At 43.7% G+C, this 21,403-nt stretch overlaps 1 protein-coding gene across 4 annotated transcripts in view; it reads left to right on the top strand.

The window, feature by feature from the left end:
• The window catches only part of LOC125299393 (serine/threonine-protein kinase D3-like), a 42,308-nt gene that overhangs the window by 4,495 nt on the left and 16,410 nt on the right, over window positions 1-21,403 (top strand). For all 4 annotated transcript variants that reach the window (XM_048250652.1, XM_048250651.1, XM_048250650.1 and 1 more), the window contains exons 3-4: window positions 15,232-15,370; window positions 20,730-20,861. In XM_048250652.1, coding sequence (XP_048106609.1) covers window positions 15,232-15,370; window positions 20,730-20,861 — 271 coding nt within the window. The remainder of the gene's footprint in view (window positions 1-15,231; window positions 15,371-20,729; window positions 20,862-21,403) is intronic.

Here is a 21,403-nt window from a genome sequence, read left to right as displayed (position 1 = left end):
TTGTTTGGATATTTCAAGGCTATGGAGCCCTTGCGTGAGAAATCTTGGAGAGATAGAAGCGTGTTTCTGATCTTATGAAGCTCTGGTGTGGCCTTTAATTTCATTGTATTCAGCACTTTACATGGGCAATGGGAGTTGCTCATATGTGGTATATCTGTTTATGGGCATCTTTACGTCATGTAGCGTAAACTGTGGCTTGTTTAAACTAAATGTCAGCTTGTAATTTTCACTCTTGGAATGGCTTAACCTGGATTTAAGATGTATCATTAGAGCTGCAGAGCTGTCTAGAAAACAGTGCACAGACTCTATCCTGGTGACATACTTTTGCAGCGTCATGTCCAACTGTTTCTACACTTCATTATTTTGTATCCTGGTTGCTAAGTGGATAAACAAAAGCTATAAAACAGGGGAGGCAAGTTTTTTTTTTTTTTTTTACAAGCTTTAGACGATGACAGAAATGCGGGAACATTTCCCATGCTGTTGGGACAGGTGGTAGTCCTGACAGCGCTGGAACAGAACGAGGGTTGAAATCCCCGAAGTCGGTCTGCGGAGCCCTAAGTGGCTGCGTTCAGATCCCCGACTCGTCTCTCGACTGCTCTTTATTAGACAGTGGAGGGTCATTATCACATTCCAGTAGGATATGGTAAGCTGCGAGCGCTCCGGCATCCTGGTCGGGAGCCTCCGCTGTGCCTAATGTCTCTGTGACCCTGTCCTAATGGATAAAGCAGGCCGCGGAAGGGGCCCGCAACGCGCCTGAAATCCCAGCTATGTGGAGAGCGGGATGCCAGCGGTGTGTCTGGTCGGGTCTGATTGGGCGCGGGGCATTGCCAAGCCGGCCATGCTGGGTCAAAAAGTCCGTAAATGTCAGTTAATTGTGATGGTGATAAGCTGTGATGGCTTCCTTAGTCAGTTAGTGTTGTGCATTATCTAAGGTTCATTTCCCTTTCGTGCGGGGCTTGTGGTATATGCTTTAACGTGTCTGTGTGTGTGTGTGTGTGTGTGTGTGTGTGTGTGTGCGTTTGAGTGAGAAAGTGTGTGTGTGTGTGACTGCACAGTATGTAACAGAAGTACAGATGTTTGGTACATCAAGATGCCTGACTGGTCTATTGCAGCAGATGACTTCATTCAATATGGATGGTGGATTCAGTCTTCCATTGTGTGACTCCATTTTAGTAATGCACATTTCATGTGTATGTTTATGTGTGTTTCCTACCCCTCATTAATATTTCTATGGTTTGAGGGATGGTGAGGAGCATTTTCATCACATATACACCCACCCCACCCACCCACTCCCTGCGCTGAGCCAGAAGTGAGATCTTCATTTAGGTCCCATTGTTTTCTCTACAGGAAATTACATTTTCAGTTCCTCTTACTCTGGAGATCAGTTTATGTTGAGATTTTCTCCTTCGATTCAGCAGTTTGTGTGTATGGGCTGTAATGGCACGGCAGATAGCATGACGTGAGGAAGCATGAAGAGTGAGGTGAAGTGCACTGTGTGCCACAGTAAAGGGAACATTTTGGGGGTTAAGAGAAATCCTTGAGAATTTAAGCACACTCACACGTTTTGATAACACCATCAGGCAATTAAAATTCAAATCACAATGTGAGTAGCCTGGGTGTACCCATGCTGCCTTGCGCGCGATTTGATTCACGCTGCTAAGGCAGCCTGGAGACCATGGAGCAAATTTTCGCCTGAGATAGGGAACCAATCACAGAACAGGGGGAAAGCAAGACGATGATGAGCTATGCACAGACGATTTGATAGACATCCGTGGCACCCAATAAACGGATCTGGGCATTTTTTTCAAATACGAGAAAATGAACGTTTGGTTCCCAGACCACGTCTCATTGAGAAGTGGTGGCGCTAGCCAGGCTACAATGTGAGGCCATTGGGCATTAAACTCTCATTTCATGCATCTCTGCAGAATCGGTGTCAGACAGGTTCTGAAAAGTTGTAAAGTTTTTTTTTTTTTAATTTAAAAAAAATATATCTTCAATCTTGATCTTTAAAGGTGTTTGCTTTAGCAAGTGTTGTTTTTACCTCGATACACATCATGTCTCAGGGGCCTGGATAAAAGTAAAGTAAAGCGACTGCTATTTAGCAGACACTTCTATCCAGTCGTCTCTGTTTCAGACTTTAAACAGCGATATAAAACACGAGGAAAACACAATCCTGACTCGTACTGCTAACCATTACATTGTGTAAGTTTGGAACAAGGATGCCAAAAGGGGTAGTAGTGTTCAAGGTCTTGATTTTTTACTTTCACTTATATGGAACACCCATTTTGTGGCGGCATCACACATCTCCAAACATTCCCTCCCTTGTGGAAAGGGTGGCACACACATGACTCAAAATGACCGAAGCCCTTTAGGTATAGATATGCTCGGAGCTCTTAGTTGGTCTTTTGGCACCCATCTCAAAAGCCCTAAATGCACAGTTAAATGGAGTGTGGGCTGGGTCTGGCCAACCACTAGAGACAGGCATGGGCTGGGTGATCTGGCGGACTCACGTCCACCCTGCATTCCTCCATGGCTAAATATTGTCAGGGAGGGCAGTAGCAGCAGACGTAGCAGCAGCAGTAGCAGCAGCAGCAGAAGCAGCAGCAGACGCAGCAGTAGCAGCAGCAGTAGCAGACGCAGCAGGAGCAGACGCAGCAGCAGCAGACGCAACAGCAGCAGCAGCAGACGCAGCAGTAGTAGTAGCAGCAGCAGCAGTAGTAGCAGACGCAGACACAGCAGTAGCAGCAGTAGCAGCAGCAGACACAGCAGTAGCAGCAGCAGTAGCAGCAGCAGCAGCAGCAGCAGACGCCTCCTCTCATTTCCCCTCTACTCGTTTTCTTCTGCCCTCCTCTCCTTTCTCTCTCAGTGAAGTCGAAGGCTCTGCCTTCCTCTGTGTGGGAGCTTCATTTTTCGCCTGCAAGTGATCTGAGCTTACGCTGAAAAAAAACGATTAGCCTATTCCTTCGTAGAATGATCCTGATTCCCACCTTCTAGAGCAAGAAAGAACAGATAAATTGCACAATGGAGGATATGAACGATCAAGAACGGGAGTGTTGTATAAGAGTTGTCATGAGAGTTTGAAAAGATCCATTCATTCCCATATATATAAATGCTTTAAGGGGACTGATGATTCCGAGCTCTCTTTATTGCTAGATAACATGAACTTGCTACAGGTTTAACAAGATTTGCTTCACATTTTTACCTGTTATTCAATTAAGCATGTGTTTTTGAGCCCTTGTGATTCTCTGAGACAACAGAACCAGACAGGGAGGGACACCCCCCCCCCCCCCTCCCCCTCCCCACTATAGTCAGACATTTCCATCAATTAGTTGTACTGCGTGGTAATGATGCACAGGTAATCACATGATGGAAAACTAGATAATTTCTGCTGATCAGCACATATGGGCATACGTTCATATTTTTAGCAGTACCACAGTCATGATGACCCAATTAATTTGTATGCCTCTGGGTTAATAGCCTTTATCACATGTGTTCACTTCCCATATCCATTCACATGCAAATGTGCTAAAAGTTTTATGATATATATGCATTGTGGTCATACCCTGCGGACTGCCTTTAGCACTGAATACTTTGCCTGATTTGCAAAGTCAGGGAAATGTTTTGTTAATGGGTAAGTGGACAGCTGAGTGTTAAGTCAACAGAATATGCTGGCGGGTTAATTCCAGGAGGATGTATCAGTCATTTGTCTGGACGCACAAGGAAAACTTAGATGCAAATGAGGGATTGGAGTGATAAGTGTGTTTTGTATTTGAAAAGTGAGCACAACTAGGCCATCTGTAGAAGGAAGAGGAGACTTTTTTGTGTCTGAAGGAGTGATTGTAGGATAATAGTGGATCTGTTCGTGGGGGTGACCTTTTCAGAATTTCTTTCCTTCTTTCCTTTTTTGTCTTTGTACGTCGTTCGTGCCATTGTATCGTTTGTGAGATAAACCGCTGGACACATCACAGTGGCCTTTTCTTTAGCCGAGTGTGCAGGTTAGCGGAGACCACTGCCAGGGCAATCCAATGGAAGTCAGGGCAAACTCTGCTCCATTGGACAACGATAAAGGTCCTATTGTTCGCACCTTCTTTTTTGAGACAATGTTGTTTTTCTTATCAATCGTTTTGCACAGGATGCATAAGACCTTGCAGAGCTTTCAATTTACACTAAAAGGAGTCTGTGTTTGTGTGATGTTCTCAGTTTTATTGGCCAGGAATAGCTGTATTCAGGGCAGCGATGGCTACTATGGTCAGCGGGGGTAGTGTAGAGCAGCACACAGACATGTGACCGCTGTTGATTTAAACTGAGCACGTCCTTAGGGGCGCTTTCCTGCTTTATGCTCCATTATGTGTTGTGTTGTATGGCCAACATAATGAACAAAGTTGACCGTTCGACGCGCTAGCTCTCTGTTTCCCAAGAGGTCTCTCACACACACACACACCGTGTCGGTAGGGTTTTATTTGTTAGGCTGAATGGAGATGAGGAGTTTGTTGTTGTAGGTGCCTGTCACTGTGTCCAGTTCTGGACCCTTTGTTTTCTGACCCTCTGGAGCCCAAACCAGATATATGATCTCATCCTGTGTGTGTGTGTGTGTGTGTGTGTGTGTGTGTGTGTGTGTGTGTGTGTGTGTGTGTGTGTGTGTGTGTGCGTGTGTGCGCGAGAGAGTTTCTGTGTTGGCAGACAGCTTGAGCGGGCATGCTTGTGCTGGACATGAATGTCTTGTGTCCATGTGTTTGTATGTATGCTATGCTATTGAGAAGAGAGATCCTGTGTGTGTGTGTGTGTGTGAGCAGGCAAGGGGAGTGAGCGGGACAGTAAGTGTGTCTGCTTGTGCTGGACTTCCTGTTTTCTGCGTCGCCCGTCCCCCGTGCAGCTGCAGAGTCTGCTGGAAGTGATTTCACATCACAGGGAGACAGCTGATGTTTGCCTGCAGCAGCGTGACTTTTTCTCTCTCTCTCTCTCTGCTGCTACTCCTCCTCACCAGAAAATGGAGGGAATGCTCCCGAGCAGAGAGCAGTGCTGCGCCGCTCAGCCTATGAATACTACTCCTCTGTTTAGATCAAATAGTTTGACTCTCAGTATGCTCAGTCTGGAATGCAGAATGTAATGGCTAAACTCACACAATTATGCCTCTTATGTACTAAGAACTTCAATCACGTAGTGTTTACTAACCAGTAGAGTAGATTTTTTGCTACGTAGTACATAGTAGGCAAGTTAGCTTTGTCTCTCTGTGTACTTTGGGGCCTTTATAACACACCCTATATTCTGAGGGCCGTGTGTCTGGCCTGAGAACAATGGCCCTCATTTTAAATCACAGCTCTGCCTATAAACTGCAGAAAACTCTGAGCGAGCGCTGAGAAACTGCGCAGGATGTTGCTCGCTTGCGTTCATTTGCTTTCATTCGGCCTCTCCATCCGTAATAAGCGCTTTCACAGTGAGTTTAGGCTCATGCTGCTTAGCCTCAGCAGGAGGAAATTCAGAGTGTAAACAAGTGGCTCTGACTGCCAATCCTTTGTCAGAGGAGGGCTGAATGAGATGAGGAGAAGTACAATGTTCTTGTGGTTTACAGTATGGATGGAGGAGGATGGTCAACGTCCTTGAAACCCCAGGCGGCCATTTTTAAAAAAAATTTTTTTACAAATTCTTTACCTCACCCTGGGACTTAAGATGTAGGCCCTGATTGAGTGCAGCTGTGCTCGCTGTTGGGGTGAGGGTTTTGTGGACGTTTGAAGGGCGCAGGAGATGGAGAATGAAGCCGTGTTTGTAAGCGTGTCTGTGTGTGTCATAGAAGTGGGTTGGTGTGTTGGTGAATGGGTGGGTGCACATCTTAAAGGAAAGAGGTTGTGTGTGTGTGTGTGTGTGTGTGTGTGTGTATCTGTTTATAAGGAAACTGATCTTTATGCACTTCAAAGCTGTGGCTTGGTTTATCTTTATGTGCACAGGGATCTGTCTGAAAGAAGTGGTTTTGTCTTGCATGTATCTATAAAATTTATATTGGTATGTGAGTGTGTGTCTAAAAAGTGCATGCGATGCGGGTGCATAGTTGTGTGCCTGTCTTAAAAATGCACATTTGTGTGTGTGTGTGTGTGTGTGTGTGTGTGTGTGTGTGTGTGTGTGTGTGTGTGTGTGTGTGTGTGTGTGTGTAAAGAAGGATGTGAAGTGACTAACCCACAGGCAGCACTGGGCCTCCGTGGCTCTGACTGTAATTAAATCTGAAGCGCAGTGTGAGGATTACTGCTCTCTTTTCCAGCTTTTTTTCTTCTCCAATCCTGCTGCATCCCCTTCATGCCATGTGCGAGGTGTCAGACATTCCCTTGGAGTCCATTAAAAACAATATAAACACAATGGACGTGTTGAGTTATGGTTTCTTTGATACTGTTTGAAGTATTTACAATCAATTTTTGCGATGGAATGTTGCCTGCAGCCCTGGTCATTTGAAGATGAGCTTCAAGCTCTCGACCCCGCATCGCTTTGGTTGAAGTTATATTTTATTAAATTCTCTGCTTTGGTCCAAAGCCAGGAAAACAAAATAAAACCCAGCAACAACAACATCAACAAAAAAAACACAGAACAGTGTTGCACTCTTGCATCATCACTTCGAGACTTGGCTGTTTGTGAAGTTTTGAATCTATAGGAAAAAGCTGAAGGCTGTGTTTGCTCTCATTTTCCGGCAGTTGTAAGTCATTACGGCTATAAAACCGGTAACCTTCCACGCGCCTCAGTATGTGGAAATGCCATATTTCATCTTGTGTCATGCAGGTCTCTAATCTGCACGCTGTGGGGGCAAGCAGCCTCCTCCGTCTACACCACTCTGTCTTCCCGTCCATCTGAAGCCAGACCTCCATCTGCCACTCACTCTCTCCGTCTCTTCATTTCTCCATATCTATCTCTCTCTCTCTCCCTCCCTCATCCTCTCTGCTGCTTATATCCCAGATAGGTGGCTCTGGAGTCTCAAATGATGGATCTGGCTGCAGGCCAGACAGGTGGTAGTGACGTGTTCTAGCGTAGCTAGGCAGGTAGTAGTGAAGTGTTCTAGCGTAGTAGTTAAGTGTTCTAGCCTAGCTAGGCAGGTAGTAGTGAAGTGTTCTAGCGTAGTAGTGAAGTGTTCTAGCGTAGCTAGGCAGGTAGTAGTGAAGTGTTCTAGCGTAGTAGTTAAGTGTTCTAGCGTAGCTAGGCAGGTAGTAGTGAAGTGTTCTAGCGTAGTAGTTAAGTGTTCTAGCCTAGCTAGGCAGGTAGTAGTGAAGTGTTCTAGCGTAGTAGTGAAATGTTCTAGCCTAGCTAGGCAGGTAGTAGTGAAGTGTTCTAGCCCAGCTATGATGGCGGCATGGACTGACTCCTTTTGTGGTTTAAAATGAGGGTGGATGGATTGTTTACATCATCATTTAGGCTTCTGCCTCATACCTCACTAAACGATCCAAACATGAAAACAAAGTGCATTTAAGTGCTAATTAACAACAAAGCATGGCATTTATATTTGTATTTATACAGGATTAGACATACAAGCACATATGAATATATCTGTAGGCGTGTGAATATGCAATTGTGAAAAAAGTTTAGGCTTTGCCTATTTTCCCCTCAAAAAAAGGGGACTTTGCTTTTTCATTGAGGTGTGTGTATGATGCCAGTTGCTATGTTTGGTGTGCACTTGTGCAGAATGTATACAGATGGATGTGTCCATCCAAATGGGGCTCTGCTCAGGGTATGTGACTGTTGGGCCCGCGGTCGCCTGCTCGAGTGCTGTGGGATTATCCCGTCAGCATCCCGCCGTTAAGGGGCCGCCCCCCCCACCCGAGACAGCGCTGCCCACTGCCCACCGTGGCTTTTAAGTGATTACATTATAGTCCAGTGCCGCCACCAATCAATTTGATTAACTGTAAGTAATTGTCAATTCGCAAATGGGACTGTCTTCATCATCGCCCAGTCTCACCGACCTGTCAACAACACTGTCAAATACTCAGGAAATCCGGCTGTTCAGCGTTAGAGTTGGGTGTTTCAGGAGAAGCGGGAAATGATGTGACTGGGTTCTAAGTGTGTAGATGAGAGATGACAGTTGTAATAGAACCAGTGTGATAAAAAGCAAGAAGTGGAGGAAGGATGGTGTTAGAATAGGGTGGGTGTTTTCTTTTTTTAGGTGGTGCTCGTCCTGAGAGGCCTTCGTGTCTTGTCCATGACTTGTCTCTGTGAATCGATCAGCGACACGACACCCCTACATCTGACCACGAATAGCAGCAGAATAAATAGCAGCAGCACCGGAAGCACTGTCTGTTGAAGGACATCTTCCTCAGTGGATGTCGGGTATTGCATGGCCAACAGATGGGTGTGCGTGTGTGTGTGTGTGTGTCTGTGTCTGTGTGTTGGAATATATAAAGGCTATATATTGACACCTCATGCATTTCCACACTGCTCGCTTTGAGGTCACCAAGTTTATTTTGGTGTGTGTGTATGTGTGTCCTCTTATATGAACATGATGGCCAAGCTTAGCCTACTGATAGTTCAAGCTTATCCCTGACTTAGGATCAGGGGCATAGGCGAGGCTACAGATGGTGTGTGTGTGTGTGTGTGTGTGTGTGTGTGTGTGTGTGTGTGTGAGAGAAGGAAAGTAAGAAAGGGTGATTGGGGATGGGGAGAGGATGCTTACTCATGACATATGATTAATTAACTGGTGCCTACACAGGCTGTTTCACGTTAGCACCAATCGCTAACAGCCCATGTATTCACACAAACGCATATTTTGCTGACACTCAACATTTTGTTTTTCTCTGGATGGGCGTTCAGACCACACAGCCTTGGGCCCATGGAGACAAAGCATGAGACTTGCAAACAAACATTTGATTTATTGAGATCTGAAGGCTTTGTTTTTGAAAATGTCATGTTTTAAAGCATGTTTTGTCCACTAATCATTCAGTGTTTTTGGTATAATTAATCAAAGCATTCATTGTTATTGCATATCATGACATTTTAGATCATTAGGCTTACTTTTGGAATTCTAAATTTAAACACTGTTGCTGTTTAGTCTTTCTTAATGTAGGTAGGATAACCTAATAAGAACCCTAAGAATGTGAGGATAAATCTTAGAAGCTTAATTAAACGTAATTTAATATAATTAATATAATTAATATAACAACCATCATGTTAATCATGTAATTTGGATCTTTGCCTGTTATGCCATCATGTTGACCTTTTTTTAAAAAAAAAAAAAAAAATTTTAGCTAAGAAACTGGTCATGCAAAGGCTGTTAGCGGAAAGCTTGGGTGTGTGTCCTTGTTGGTGTGAATGTACAGTAGTGTTCCATTTCTGCCTCTGGCCTGTTCTCTCTATCTCCACTGAGTCAACATGCGTCCTGAGACCTTTAGTGACTCCACCACCGTTTCCTGGCTAATGTGTCGGTAGGACAGACTGAGGGCTTGCGAGCGATGCACTTTGACTGCAGTAAAACATTTGTGTGATGTGGTTTTGGTATACCAGTAGTTAAGTTTCGGGGTTGGTCTAGTGCCTTAATATAATGCGGTGTCAGAGTGACACACTTACAAACATGGCTATACCAAAGATGAAGTTCACAGGGAAATTACCTGACACACACACACACACACACAGACAGACAGACACCTACTCTTTAGATATGCAGACACTTTCATCTACTCTTTAGATACGCAGACACACACACATCTAGTCTTTAGATATGCAGACACACACACATCTACTCTTTAGATATGCACACATACACACACATCTACTCTTTAGATACGCACCCACTCTCACTAGATACGCACGTACACACACACACACACACACACACACACACACACACACACGTACACACACACATACACACACACTGGACTTGACACTTATAGTATTGCCTAAAATACTAGTTTTCATACATGACATTACCTACGATTACACTCAGTAGGATAAATATCACAACTGGTGCTGCGCAGCTCCAATAGCTTATCATGACTTGGTGGACTGAACAGTGTTTTCCCTGTGTTTTCTTGATGCATTCTACCTACTGTTAGTGACGCGAGAAAACTAGTCAGAAGTTATCAGGGAAGTGCAAGTGTAAGTTTAAATTAATTTGTGCGTAGTGCCGGTTTCATTCATTTATTTTACAACATAAATAAATGCATTCACAGTCTAGTGAAGTCAGATATGAGCATACAAAGACGCTTAGAACTCACGTTAAGCCGATGGTAGCGCACTAAATGCGAATGCGCGATTTGATGCAGGCAAAAGTATCGACTGTTACTAACGAAGGTATTATAGCAATATTATAAATGTGGCGATGGAATAGCCTAGAACTTGGGTAGGCCTAGCGTTTAGTAGAGTATGCACTTGCGGTGATATCCAAAACTAATGTGAATCGCGGACTATCCTACAACCAAAGAAAGTAAAGGAGATTATTTGTACCTGCGTTAGCCAAAGAAAGGACGCGACTGCACCCTTCACAAACCGTAAAAATGAAGTTTATTAGTTTTACAGTTGACTACAGTTGACACTTCACTATCAGTCTACATAAACAATTCTGGTTTCCTTGTACTAGCCATTTTCGTCGTAGCCTATTCTGTCTGTTTGTATAGCTTACAGCGCACAAGCTTTGGTCAATTTCTGTAAAGAAACAGTGCCACCTATAGGCCTAGGATATGAAGTAACGTGTTGAGTCGTGTTGAGATGGATCCGTTTGGACGCAAATATTTTTGATACGGTTCCAGGGAAGACGGAGGGAAAAAAGATTGGTTTGGTACGTGTGGACTAGGCCTTAGAAAGGAAACACACACACACACACACACACACACACACACACACACACACACACACACACACAGCTCCCTTTTGTGTTGTAGTCATCTGAAAGGAATGTGAAGCATGCAAGAGCACTGCATGCAGCTCTGTGGTCCTCCAGGGGTCACAGCGGAGGCCTGGATTAGCCCCGAGGTTTCACTAACCCAGCACCATCGTCACCCCAAGGCTGCCCAGCTCTTCCAGGGGAGTCGCTGGCCTCCAGTCATTCACCCTGGTTGTAGACACACAATAAATGCTTGTATTGCTCAGGCTTTTATATGGAGTTTTTCAGCCATTTTATTGTTCCAGGATGCTGTCTGAACTAGGGCAAATAGAACCCCTGCGATTCAACTTGTGCTTTTAAATGCAAATTAAATGCTTTGGTTCTGTGGTTTAACTAAAACTCTTAGTAATTTTTGTCTCCTGAGGGGGAAAGAACAAACTGGTAGGCCTCTCCTTTGTTGATTCATCAGTGAGGAACTTAAGAAATGCAGTGCCTAGTTAGTCTGTGAAGATTTGGATTGTGAAGATGTGAAGTGTTTTGAGTCAGCCATTTGGATTCGCTCATCAAGAACATTTCTATTCTGGTCTGAGAGAGATCTCTGAAGAGTGAAGGAGAACCATCACAGGACCTTCCTTTGCCAGAACTGGGGGATATGCAAACTGTGTTGCGTGCACACAATCTGGCCGGCCTTTTAAAGTTTTTTATCATTTCATCATGCATGTTGTAGGAAGGATGACAAATCTGACTATTGTACTGCACTTGCACCCCAACAAGCGCATAAAATGTCTTTGGCTTTGTGGTTAGCCAGAACTGTAAACAAGCACATGGTCAAATAATTTTTATACCCTCCTAAGCTCCAGTGGGAATGTGAAAAATGAAGAAAAAAAAAAAAGGTTTTCACATTTATTCACTCACAAGCTATAAAGTGAGTTATGTGCGCTTGGCCTAAAGATCGGACTGATGTCATCGTCCAACCCGAGGAAGATTTGCTAGGCTAGGGACCGCTCCTGACTGCGGCTATAAGGAGTTTGATTGCCTCATTCAGGGGAGGATTTGATGCGATCTGCCTTGTAAAAACTCTTGTGAGTTCGGCTTGCCAGGCTCGCAGAAACCGTGTCACCTCATAACTGCCTGGAAGGATCGAGGTGATCACGATGCAGAGTGACTTCAACCATTACTGCTCCCACTGACTAGTTAAACAAGAGCATGTATTCGTAGAACACTATTTTCTGAGAACTAAGTGTATTGTGTGTGGATAATGTGATTGAAAACCATACACGCTCCGTATTCATGGTGTGGACAAGGACAAGGCTGAAGTGCTTGTCTATATATAGACTCTCTCCAGGAATCATTGTTACTGATAGATTTGACGTCACCTTTTTGGTCTCTCTTGTTGGGGCCTTGTGTTGTCTTAGTCACCAAAAAACAAAGCACATCTTGTCCCTGGTAAGCAAGTGCTGCCGCTGTTGATGGTGGAATGCACGGCAGCACTTCAAGGTATTGAGGAGGACTAAAGACTGAGTCACTGACCTTAAATCTAGCGGCACAGGATTAAGAGAAGGCGTTTGTGGTCAGTGTGATACTGATTGAGAAAAAGTGTGTGTGTGTGTAATGATGGTGGTGGTGGGGGGGGGTGTTTGCGGTATGTTTTTCTCAAAAATGAAGTACTGTGGAGAATGTCTGTTGACATGATACTTACAGTCAGTGGTCCTTTGATAGAGAGTCTCATTCATTTAATCACTAATAGCCACCCCACGCTGGTAGCCCACTCTCCGATGATGCCTCTGGGCGTCATGACGAACATGGCCCACTCGTCCTCACTTCCTGTTGTTTCTGTCACCAAGCTCTAATGAGAGGTGACAGGCCCATGGGGTGTCATAGCAACATACTAAACAACTGGCCAATTTGGCCTTTCCCTATTTCCTGTGCTTTATCCCTTGCTACCTACTCAGGCCCTTGTGCCTGTGGCTGGCAGGGGTCAGGTCTGCGAGTGGGCATAAAATTGGGCTTAATTGGCTCATGCTGAGCTACAAAGATCCAAGCCAGCGTGGGACTCAAGCCAGCTAAACGGGCTCCCCTTTACGGGTCTGTATGTCGGCTCAGGCGTGTGAATTCAGCAGAAAGCCTTATGTTATGTTTGTGTGGCTTCTCCCGTCTCCTTTTTTTAATTTTTTTTATTGTGGAGCCCCGTGCAGCTTTGCTGGTGCACCCTGTGCATGAGTTGGTTAGTGGTTCCTTGCTCAGGTGCAGCACGCAGATGTTCATTTGCAAACACTGCAAGCTCCAAAAGAAACAAGAGCAAAAGCAAGAAAGAGAGAGAGAAAGAGAGAGAGAGAGAATTGCAGAAAGAGCAGAGACAGACAGAAAGAGGAGGCTTAAAAGTTGCTGTTTTTTTCTGTGTGAAAACTATTTTTGGTTGATGTGCTCCTATTTGGCCTAGCGGATTACCAAACATCTAGAGACTATCTCTCCACAGCCTGTGTTGGTAGCGGAGTCGGTTTGCGGCTGCCCTTAGAGGTGGACTTAACATAAAGACCAGAGATTGACTTAAGTGGTGTTCCGTCCTCCATGGCATTTGGCTGAAATCAGTGGGGGATCAAGTATAGTCTTCACACTTCAGTAATCTGATACTCTGTCTGTCATCTATCTGATTTGCCACTGAGACCAGCCTCTAACCAAATCTCGGAGATTGTGACATTGTGAGCTCTCACTTCCTTCTCTCACAGTATAATACTCTCAGCCACCTGTGTCTGTTGAAATACCCCACACACACACACACACACACACACACCACCAGACATCATCTGAAGCATTTGACATTGCACTTATTGGGTAAGAACAAATGTCCCACCATTCAGAGAGACCCGCATGTTAATCCCTGCCTCTAGACTGTACTGTACATCGGGATTACAACTGTCTGATAGGCAGATGGAAAGGAAACCCGACTTGCGGATTGAAGAGCAAATGATAGAGAGAGCAAATTACATTCAATCTGGTTTAATTCAGCACCAGCCTCTGTTTTTATCTGATCTATAGATGTAGAGCCTTGTGGTCAGGTCATGCAGGTTACTTCCTCAGGTATTGTCCTGATAAGGCAGAGAGAGAGAGTCACTGTCCGGAAACCTATGTCATTTCCTTCTGTTTCCTCCGCTATTGTGGGCCCATTTGCATGTGGAAGGGCCCCTGGCAAGCGGAGATTTAAATAAATGTGTGTGACTGAGTGTGCATGTCAGGCCAAGGCTGCAGATAAATCATTTCAGGTTACTCTTACCTCATGTCATTTCCCTGACCACTGGTTTGAATGACTGAGGTTGGAATAAACCTTGTCGGTTTGTTTCTGTATATCTGTGGTGGTGCCATTTGTGGCTTGTTATGAGGGAAATATAATGTGTTGTTTAAGGGAGAATATTATTTTGACAGTTACAGTGTTTATAGTTGTATTGTTTTGACTGAATTGCCGTTCAACAGAGAAGGGGACATACCACAGTGTGTCTGGAGCGGTTTGTATTATTCCATTTGAAGGAACGCATTGTCCCCTCATAGCATAAGGTCTGTCTGGGAGACTGAGAGCTTTGTGTCTATTGTTTTGGCTGCAATTGCAATTAAGTGAGATGATGACATCTGACTGACTTTTTTGTTATACCGCTGGTCTTATTAATTCGAAGCGCAAGGCAGAAAGCTGTTCTGGAAAATATTAACCTTCTCTGTATATTTGTGTTTGTCAGAAATTGTTCAAAGATGCCATTTGGCACAACATCCAGTTTCTGTAATAACATTCTTGTTTGTCATTTTGTTGATCTCCTCATTTTTTAGATACAGGCTATTTACAACCGATTCTACTGGTCCAAACCTTTAGCTCTAAGCAGCTGTTTTGGTTAAGGCTTGTATATCTACCTTACAGCATGTGTATTGCGGATTTTGGGTATGGTGTTTTCAAGAAAGCAAAAAAACCCTTTTTACACTATGGAAAAATCACAATGGAAATGTCTACTACACAAATACAAATGCTTTTTTATCTGATGTGTGACCGTGTTTGCTAGTGCATGAGAGCAACTTGAGCTCACACACAGACTTGGATTTGGCCTTGTCAGGGCGTGTTTGCCAGTGCATGAGAGCCACACACAGACTCAAACTGTCAGGGCGTGAGGAGCCAGTGGTTAGAGTGGCCATTGGAGTGCATTGGCATGTGCCTGCTGGCCTGTAACCTTGTCCGGGTATTGGTGACAGCACCCCAGCCATTATTCATGAGCGTGGAGATTAGCCACGGCACATCTAATGAGCGTCCATCCAGCTTCCGCCTCGCTGTTCCGAGTCTTAGATTTCCTGCCCGTCTCTGTTTTGGTGTTTGTACAGTTTGGCCCAGTATGGTACGCAATTGCATTGCCTGTGATAGCCCATATACCTGTGTTGTAATCACGGTTCTCTTCATGTCTGTTTTTCCGTTCCAGTTTCCAGAATGTGGGTTCTTCGGCATGTATGACAAGATCCTGCTCTTCCGCCACGACCTCAACTCCGACAACATCCTGCAGAGGTTGACGTCAGCTGAAGACATCCACGAGGGGGACCTGATTGAAGTTGTTCTGTCTGGTACGTGTCAACACAAAAGGTTTCAGTGTACACCTTATCTTTGTTCAGGTGACCATGGCTTGGGAAAGAAAGTGGACATGAGGGAGTTGGATGAACACAGACGCTGCCACAGTGGGAGGTTTAAAGAATTTGGGTTTGACATCAAGGCATCAAGGCATTTTACTTGGATTAAATGAGCCGAAAATCCATCTTCTCTCCATGTCTGACACAAGTTCTGACACTCAAGTTCAAGTGAAGTTTACGAGCAGATTGTCCTTGGATCAGTTCTCCCAAATGAAAGCACAGCCTACATCCCGCTTTTACCCATCACTATCAGTGTCACTTTGTCTCTTTCTCCCTCCCTTCCTGTAGAGAAGCTCTGGTGTCAGGATGTGTAACAGTTTAGCTTAGACAGTGTAAACACAATAATCCTAGCCAGTTTTTCCTTGGAATTTGCAACACTGCTTGCAGATTTTACATATCTCCGGGCTTAACTGTTTTGTTGATTCAAATGGTTGGCCTAGAATGATACAGAAAATTATTTCCGTTTCACCTTTTTTGGAGTCCATATCCAACTCCCATCCTGAGTGCATGTCTGCTTGTCTGTCTCTTGGTCTCCCAGGATGTAATCAATAATCCTCATGACTTCACAGCTCACATCCCCCAAAAAAGCATATTTAGGACATATCTGCATTTTGAAAAATCATTGAAAGAAATAATATGATTTGAATGTATGGTTTCAGTTTATGATTTTAAACTTAATTTAATGCAGTATGTTTTTCACAATTTTCACAGTAAGGATAACTGAATGATGTCTTGAGTTTATTACAATACTTCAGAGGCGTACTGCAGATTATCGTTCATAAGCCACAGTGTAACAATAAATAAAGCATGTGTAATTTCACAAGACGGTTAACCAGCAATTTAGAAAGTAGACATTTTGCATACCAACATTTTTAAAGCAAAATTTTAAAGCATTACCTATCGGCATCATCTCAGAAGTACGACTTTTACCAGCCAAAGTTAGATGCACAAGACGTGTGTGTGTGTGGGTGGGTGTATGTTTAACATTAAAGTTGAACACAAGTGGCATCACCTGTCCAATTCCTGTCTGCACACCTGAGGTCTACAAATATAGAGCCCTGTGTGGTCAGTAAGTAACCACTGGATCACATCTCTGAAGGGCCTTTTATGTGTGGTGGGGTTTTGTAGGGGCCCCTGCATGTGCATGGTGTGGTTATATGTTGAAGAGTTTCGGTAGATTCGGTGACCAAGCTTTGACCCAGGCAGCTGGTGCGGCGAAGCATTCTACAAACATACACACACACACACAACAGGCATAAAAACACACACGAAACACACACACGAACACACATACAAGAAAGCACAAACACAGACAGACACACACACATACACATACACACACACACACACACACACACACACACATACACACACACACACACACACACACAGGCTCAGTCACAGTATTTCTCATGGCATCAACCACACTTAGGCTTCTGGGACCTGACCACTTCTTCTTTGCCGGTGTGAACCATAAAGTACGGGTGTTTAGCTTGCTCCTCCTCTCATTCTGAGAAGGCCCTCTGTACGGTGTTCTGTGTACATTTTGTGCGTGGCGGTTCCTGTCAACTGAGCGCCCAGTTTCCCTTTCGGCTCTCATGAGTAAGAAAGGCCAGACCTGACGTGGAAAAAGCCTCATTTCTCCACAGCCAGACTTTCTATTGGTGATGATTCACGGCCAAGCAGACCTCAGCAGACTGATGTGGGGAGCTGTTGTAGAGTTGTAGGCAGATGTGTTAGTGAGCACATCATGGGAAAGGGGGAGGCTGAGGTGGTCACATATAAACTGCGCCAAGGCTGACACCTACACGTAGACGAGTAATAGGTACTCGGATATCTCAATGATTAGTGGACGTCATCAATATTGCAGTTTGCTGTTTGGGGTGTTCCCGGAAAATAATTATTAAAATGTTCTAGTTTTTGGTGAAGGTGACTAGCATCAGTCTTACAAGTGACTAGCTAACTACAAGTGAGCCAAATTTCAAATAATTTTAAGAACTACCAGCCGGGATGTATTACTCGCAAAACCACGTCATGGCCCGAAAATGTAAATGCTGCCAATACAGCATAATGTTAGGCTATTGTACTTGTATCAAAGTGCTCCGCTGTAAAGTTTCCTTGTAGCAAATAGTAGCCTATTCTGTGTCATAGTGATGTCTGTACAGAATGAAAACAAGAAAATGTAAAAAAAAACTCAACATGTTGTGACAGGAACCCTTATTTTCATGATTTGGGACAAACAGTTTTCAGTTTCAAACAGTTTTTGGTCAGTTTTTTTTTTTTTTTTTCAGTTTCAAACAGTTTCGGGGAGGTTTTTTTCAGTTTCAAAAAAATGAAAAACAAAGGACAAAAAAGAGGATCTTTTGCAAGATTCAAATGGCTAGTGTTTGGATATTACTGAACCTTTAGACTTGATCTTTTAAAGCTTTATTCAACCTCTGCCTATTAAAATACAATATTTATTTTGCCAGTTGTCCATTTGGAAAGTTTTATTGACATACCTACATAATACAAGCCACAAACAGGCCACCGTCTCTAAATACAAACTACATAACTAACATCCCCATAACCATTCCTGTTTTTTTCTGTTTACATACATTGGCTGTATTTTTTTACTTTATAAGTGAAAATTATTTGTGATTTTAATTTTAACTTCTTGTGTCATCTATATGACTCCTTTTTTCCTGTGTGAACATTTTCTCAACAGTTCACAAGACCGTTTACATTTTTTTTCACAGCCGTGTTTAACCAGCCTTGCTTGTACTGTGAAGTACTGTGAGCACAGTTAAATTGAGGGATAATCAGTTAGTCGACCAGTCATTCAAACAGACAGAGACAAGTGACAGAAAGTGTCTAGGCCTGTGGGGCTCCCATCTTGTGCTCCAATCTCCGGCTGCTCTTTGTCTCTGACATGCGTCTCCTTTGTCTAGGAGGCCTGCTGTGGGCTCCGGGCCCGCAGCTGTAGGCCTGCCAGAGTGCCTCTTGGTGGGAGGTGGCCAGAGATTTGTCTTGGCACGGCGCTCAAAGGGCACTGCTAATCATTTCTGCACTTTAGCAGAGCTCACTGACGGATAATGTGTGTGTGTGTGTGTGTGTGTGTTTTTCTTTTTTTGTGAAACATTTTCATAGGCTGCTTTCCCACTGATTGTGACAACTTCACGCTCACAGAATAGGTCCATGTACGCATACCTGCGGCATTCCACATACTGTGTGTGTGTGTGTGTGTGTGTGTGTGTGTGTGTGTGTGAGCAACACAAGCATTCCTGATGTGGTTGTGTAATTGAGTCCATGATTGAGATGTTAATGGGGTGGCTGGGCTCAGTGATTCATTCATCAGCAGTGCATAGCGCTGTACGCGGCTTACTGACGTTACTTGCTTCAAATGGCTCCCGTGGTGTTTACAGGTTCGAACTAGCTTTGATACGGCAGCGCAACATGTGTGACGCTCTCTCTACGCTTTGTTCCGGGTTGTTCTTATGAGAAACTGTAAAATCCCCTTCTTCTTGAATCTACTCCAGATTGTTTGCTCTCTGGGAATGTGGTTGCCACGGTGCTGTTTTTCATTCATTACTACGACGCCATGCCAAAGACAGCCTTCATGTCCAGCCCTGTGGAGGCGAGAAGCAGAGGGGAGGTGAAAAAGAGATCGGTAGAAAGATTGTGTGTGTGTGTGTGTGTGTGTGTGCGTGTGCGTGCGTGCGTGCGTACAGTACAATGAAAGAATTGATGGAAAGGTTGATAGAGTGGTCGCTTGGTTCATTGATTAATTTTAACGGTGATTTTACCGGTAGTAAGAAGTAGAGAGGAGGCGTGATAAATGGTTGACAGAGTGCCAAGTTCAAAAAAGAGGAACTGAAGACTTTGTTACCAGTTTTCTCAAGTCATGTATGTTAGTCATTGCTGTGACTCAGCGTTGACCTGAAAGATCAGCTCCCCTGATCAACTCCAACTGCCAGAAGGTTCATATTGAATAAAATGGTTTATATAATATGCAATACAATGATAAAAATGATAATAATAATCAGGGCTCTACACTAACATTTTTTTCCAGGAGCACTTGTGCGCCCAAGTTAAAAAATGTAGGAGCACAGACAAAAATTTGGGAGCGCAGTCAGTTCTGTACTTAACTTACACATAATCTAACATTACACTGCAGCTAACAGTTAAACATGCCAGTGCACCAATTGTGAATATTAAGAATGACTGACAACATTTAGGCAGGAAACAGGATTTTAAAGATCAGTGCCTACTTTATTTTCAGTCTGTTCAATTTCCCTACATTTTGTTAATGTAAAATAATATAATACATTGCCATATTTGCATTTAGCCTGTATATCAAGTATCCTGCCAGATGTAGGCTAATTTATTTATTTGTGAATCCACCTGTAGCTAATCCAAATATGCCCATGGTGACCTATCTGACTGCATAATACTACTACTAAAACAGTCAATTTTTTCTTCCACAAAACCCAACATAGTCTAATCAAGGATATATATATTTTTTTTATGCTTTTATTTTTTATTTGAAATATCTGCATTGATGGGGGCAGTAGCCAAACGTTAGGCCTACTTTCGTTTTGCACTTAAGCTTGTATTCTGTGTAAACAAACAAGCATGCGTGGAAGCCTGGAGTTGTCAGTAGCGTTCTACCTTTGAATAAAATGGGAGTATTACGGGAAGCTCCTTTGTGCGAGTGAAATGGGTGCACTGTAGAGCCCTGATAATAATACACTGTTTGCTGTTGGTGGAATATACCCCAACACACAAACTGACCAGCCACATTTAACACACAATGGACAGATTTATAGACAAGGCTAAATTATTAAGACTTTACAGTAGCTGGCTTGATGTCAGTAATAGTCTAATTTGGATGTGAGGAGTCATCTCTATTATTCTTTTCAAACAATAGGTTACTTTGACCTTGCTAATGGGGGTTAAGCACCGTACAAGTCCTTTTTTATGCACTATATGAGCTGCATAAAGATGCTTATCAATAGATGCTTTTTTAGGTGCACCTACCTCTAGCTCCGTCTTGTTGAGTTCGATATATTGGAGGGTGGGGACTATTTCATTTGTTTCCATGGTATGTAGTTGTATAGCTCTGAACAGTTTAAACAGAATACATGCATTGTTGCTTGTGAAGTCTATTACTGCACCTACACCCAAAGCCTATTTTGTGTGCAGTCCCTTACCTCCATTGTCAGGATAAGCAATTTATTGGCATAAGTCTGTGGTACGTATGAATTGTCAAGCCTACTGTTTTCACTACTCTGTCTGTTGTGTTTACAATCTTCAGCGCTCGCCACTGTTGAGGACTTCCAGATCCGGCCGCACACTCTCTACGTGCACTCCTACAAGGCGCCGGCCTTCTGCGACGACTGCGGGGAGATGCTGTGGGGTCTAGTGCGCCAGGGACTCAAATGCGAAGGTGGGTCTGCGGCAGTTACCGAGGAACACACGCTGAACTTTATTTGATTTGTTTGTTCATTTTTATGTTAGGGATCACGTGCAATTTTTCCATAGATAAAATGTTGCTATTTGATGCATTGTACCAGAGTTAGCCTTAGAATAATAATATTGGGGAAATATCTTATTGCGATTTTTCTCACAAATGTTGCGATTTGATTTGCAATTTGATTTTTGAAGGTCAAGGCTCAGTTCAATTCAACAGATTTCGCTTTAAGTTGCGGCACTTCTGATTGGTGGGCATGCTTAGTGCAGGAGAAGCACAGCACCCATGTTAGGTGAGCTTAACTGTGTCACACATGACCTATAAAAATCATAGATGTGACGAGATTAGCCATTGGGGCAGAGTTGCAAACTGCATGATTAATTGTGGCAGCCCTACATTGATGAATCATCTTGTCTGTTCCACAGAATGTTCTAGAGACGGGAAATGTTCAGGGCCTGTTTTTTTGGATGGGTAAAGCGTCAGGTTTTGGAAATGCAGATCACTTCCTCAGAAGTAGT

Source organism: Alosa alosa, chromosome 8 (genome assembly GCF_017589495.1).
Source record: "Alosa alosa isolate M-15738 ecotype Scorff River chromosome 8, AALO_Geno_1.1, whole genome shotgun sequence".
NCBI classification, from domain to species: domain Eukaryota; kingdom Metazoa; phylum Chordata; class Actinopteri; order Clupeiformes; family Clupeidae; genus Alosa; species Alosa alosa.
The sequence above is the reverse complement of the archived record's forward strand: the minus strand, read 5'-3'. Positions and strand labels throughout refer to the sequence as shown.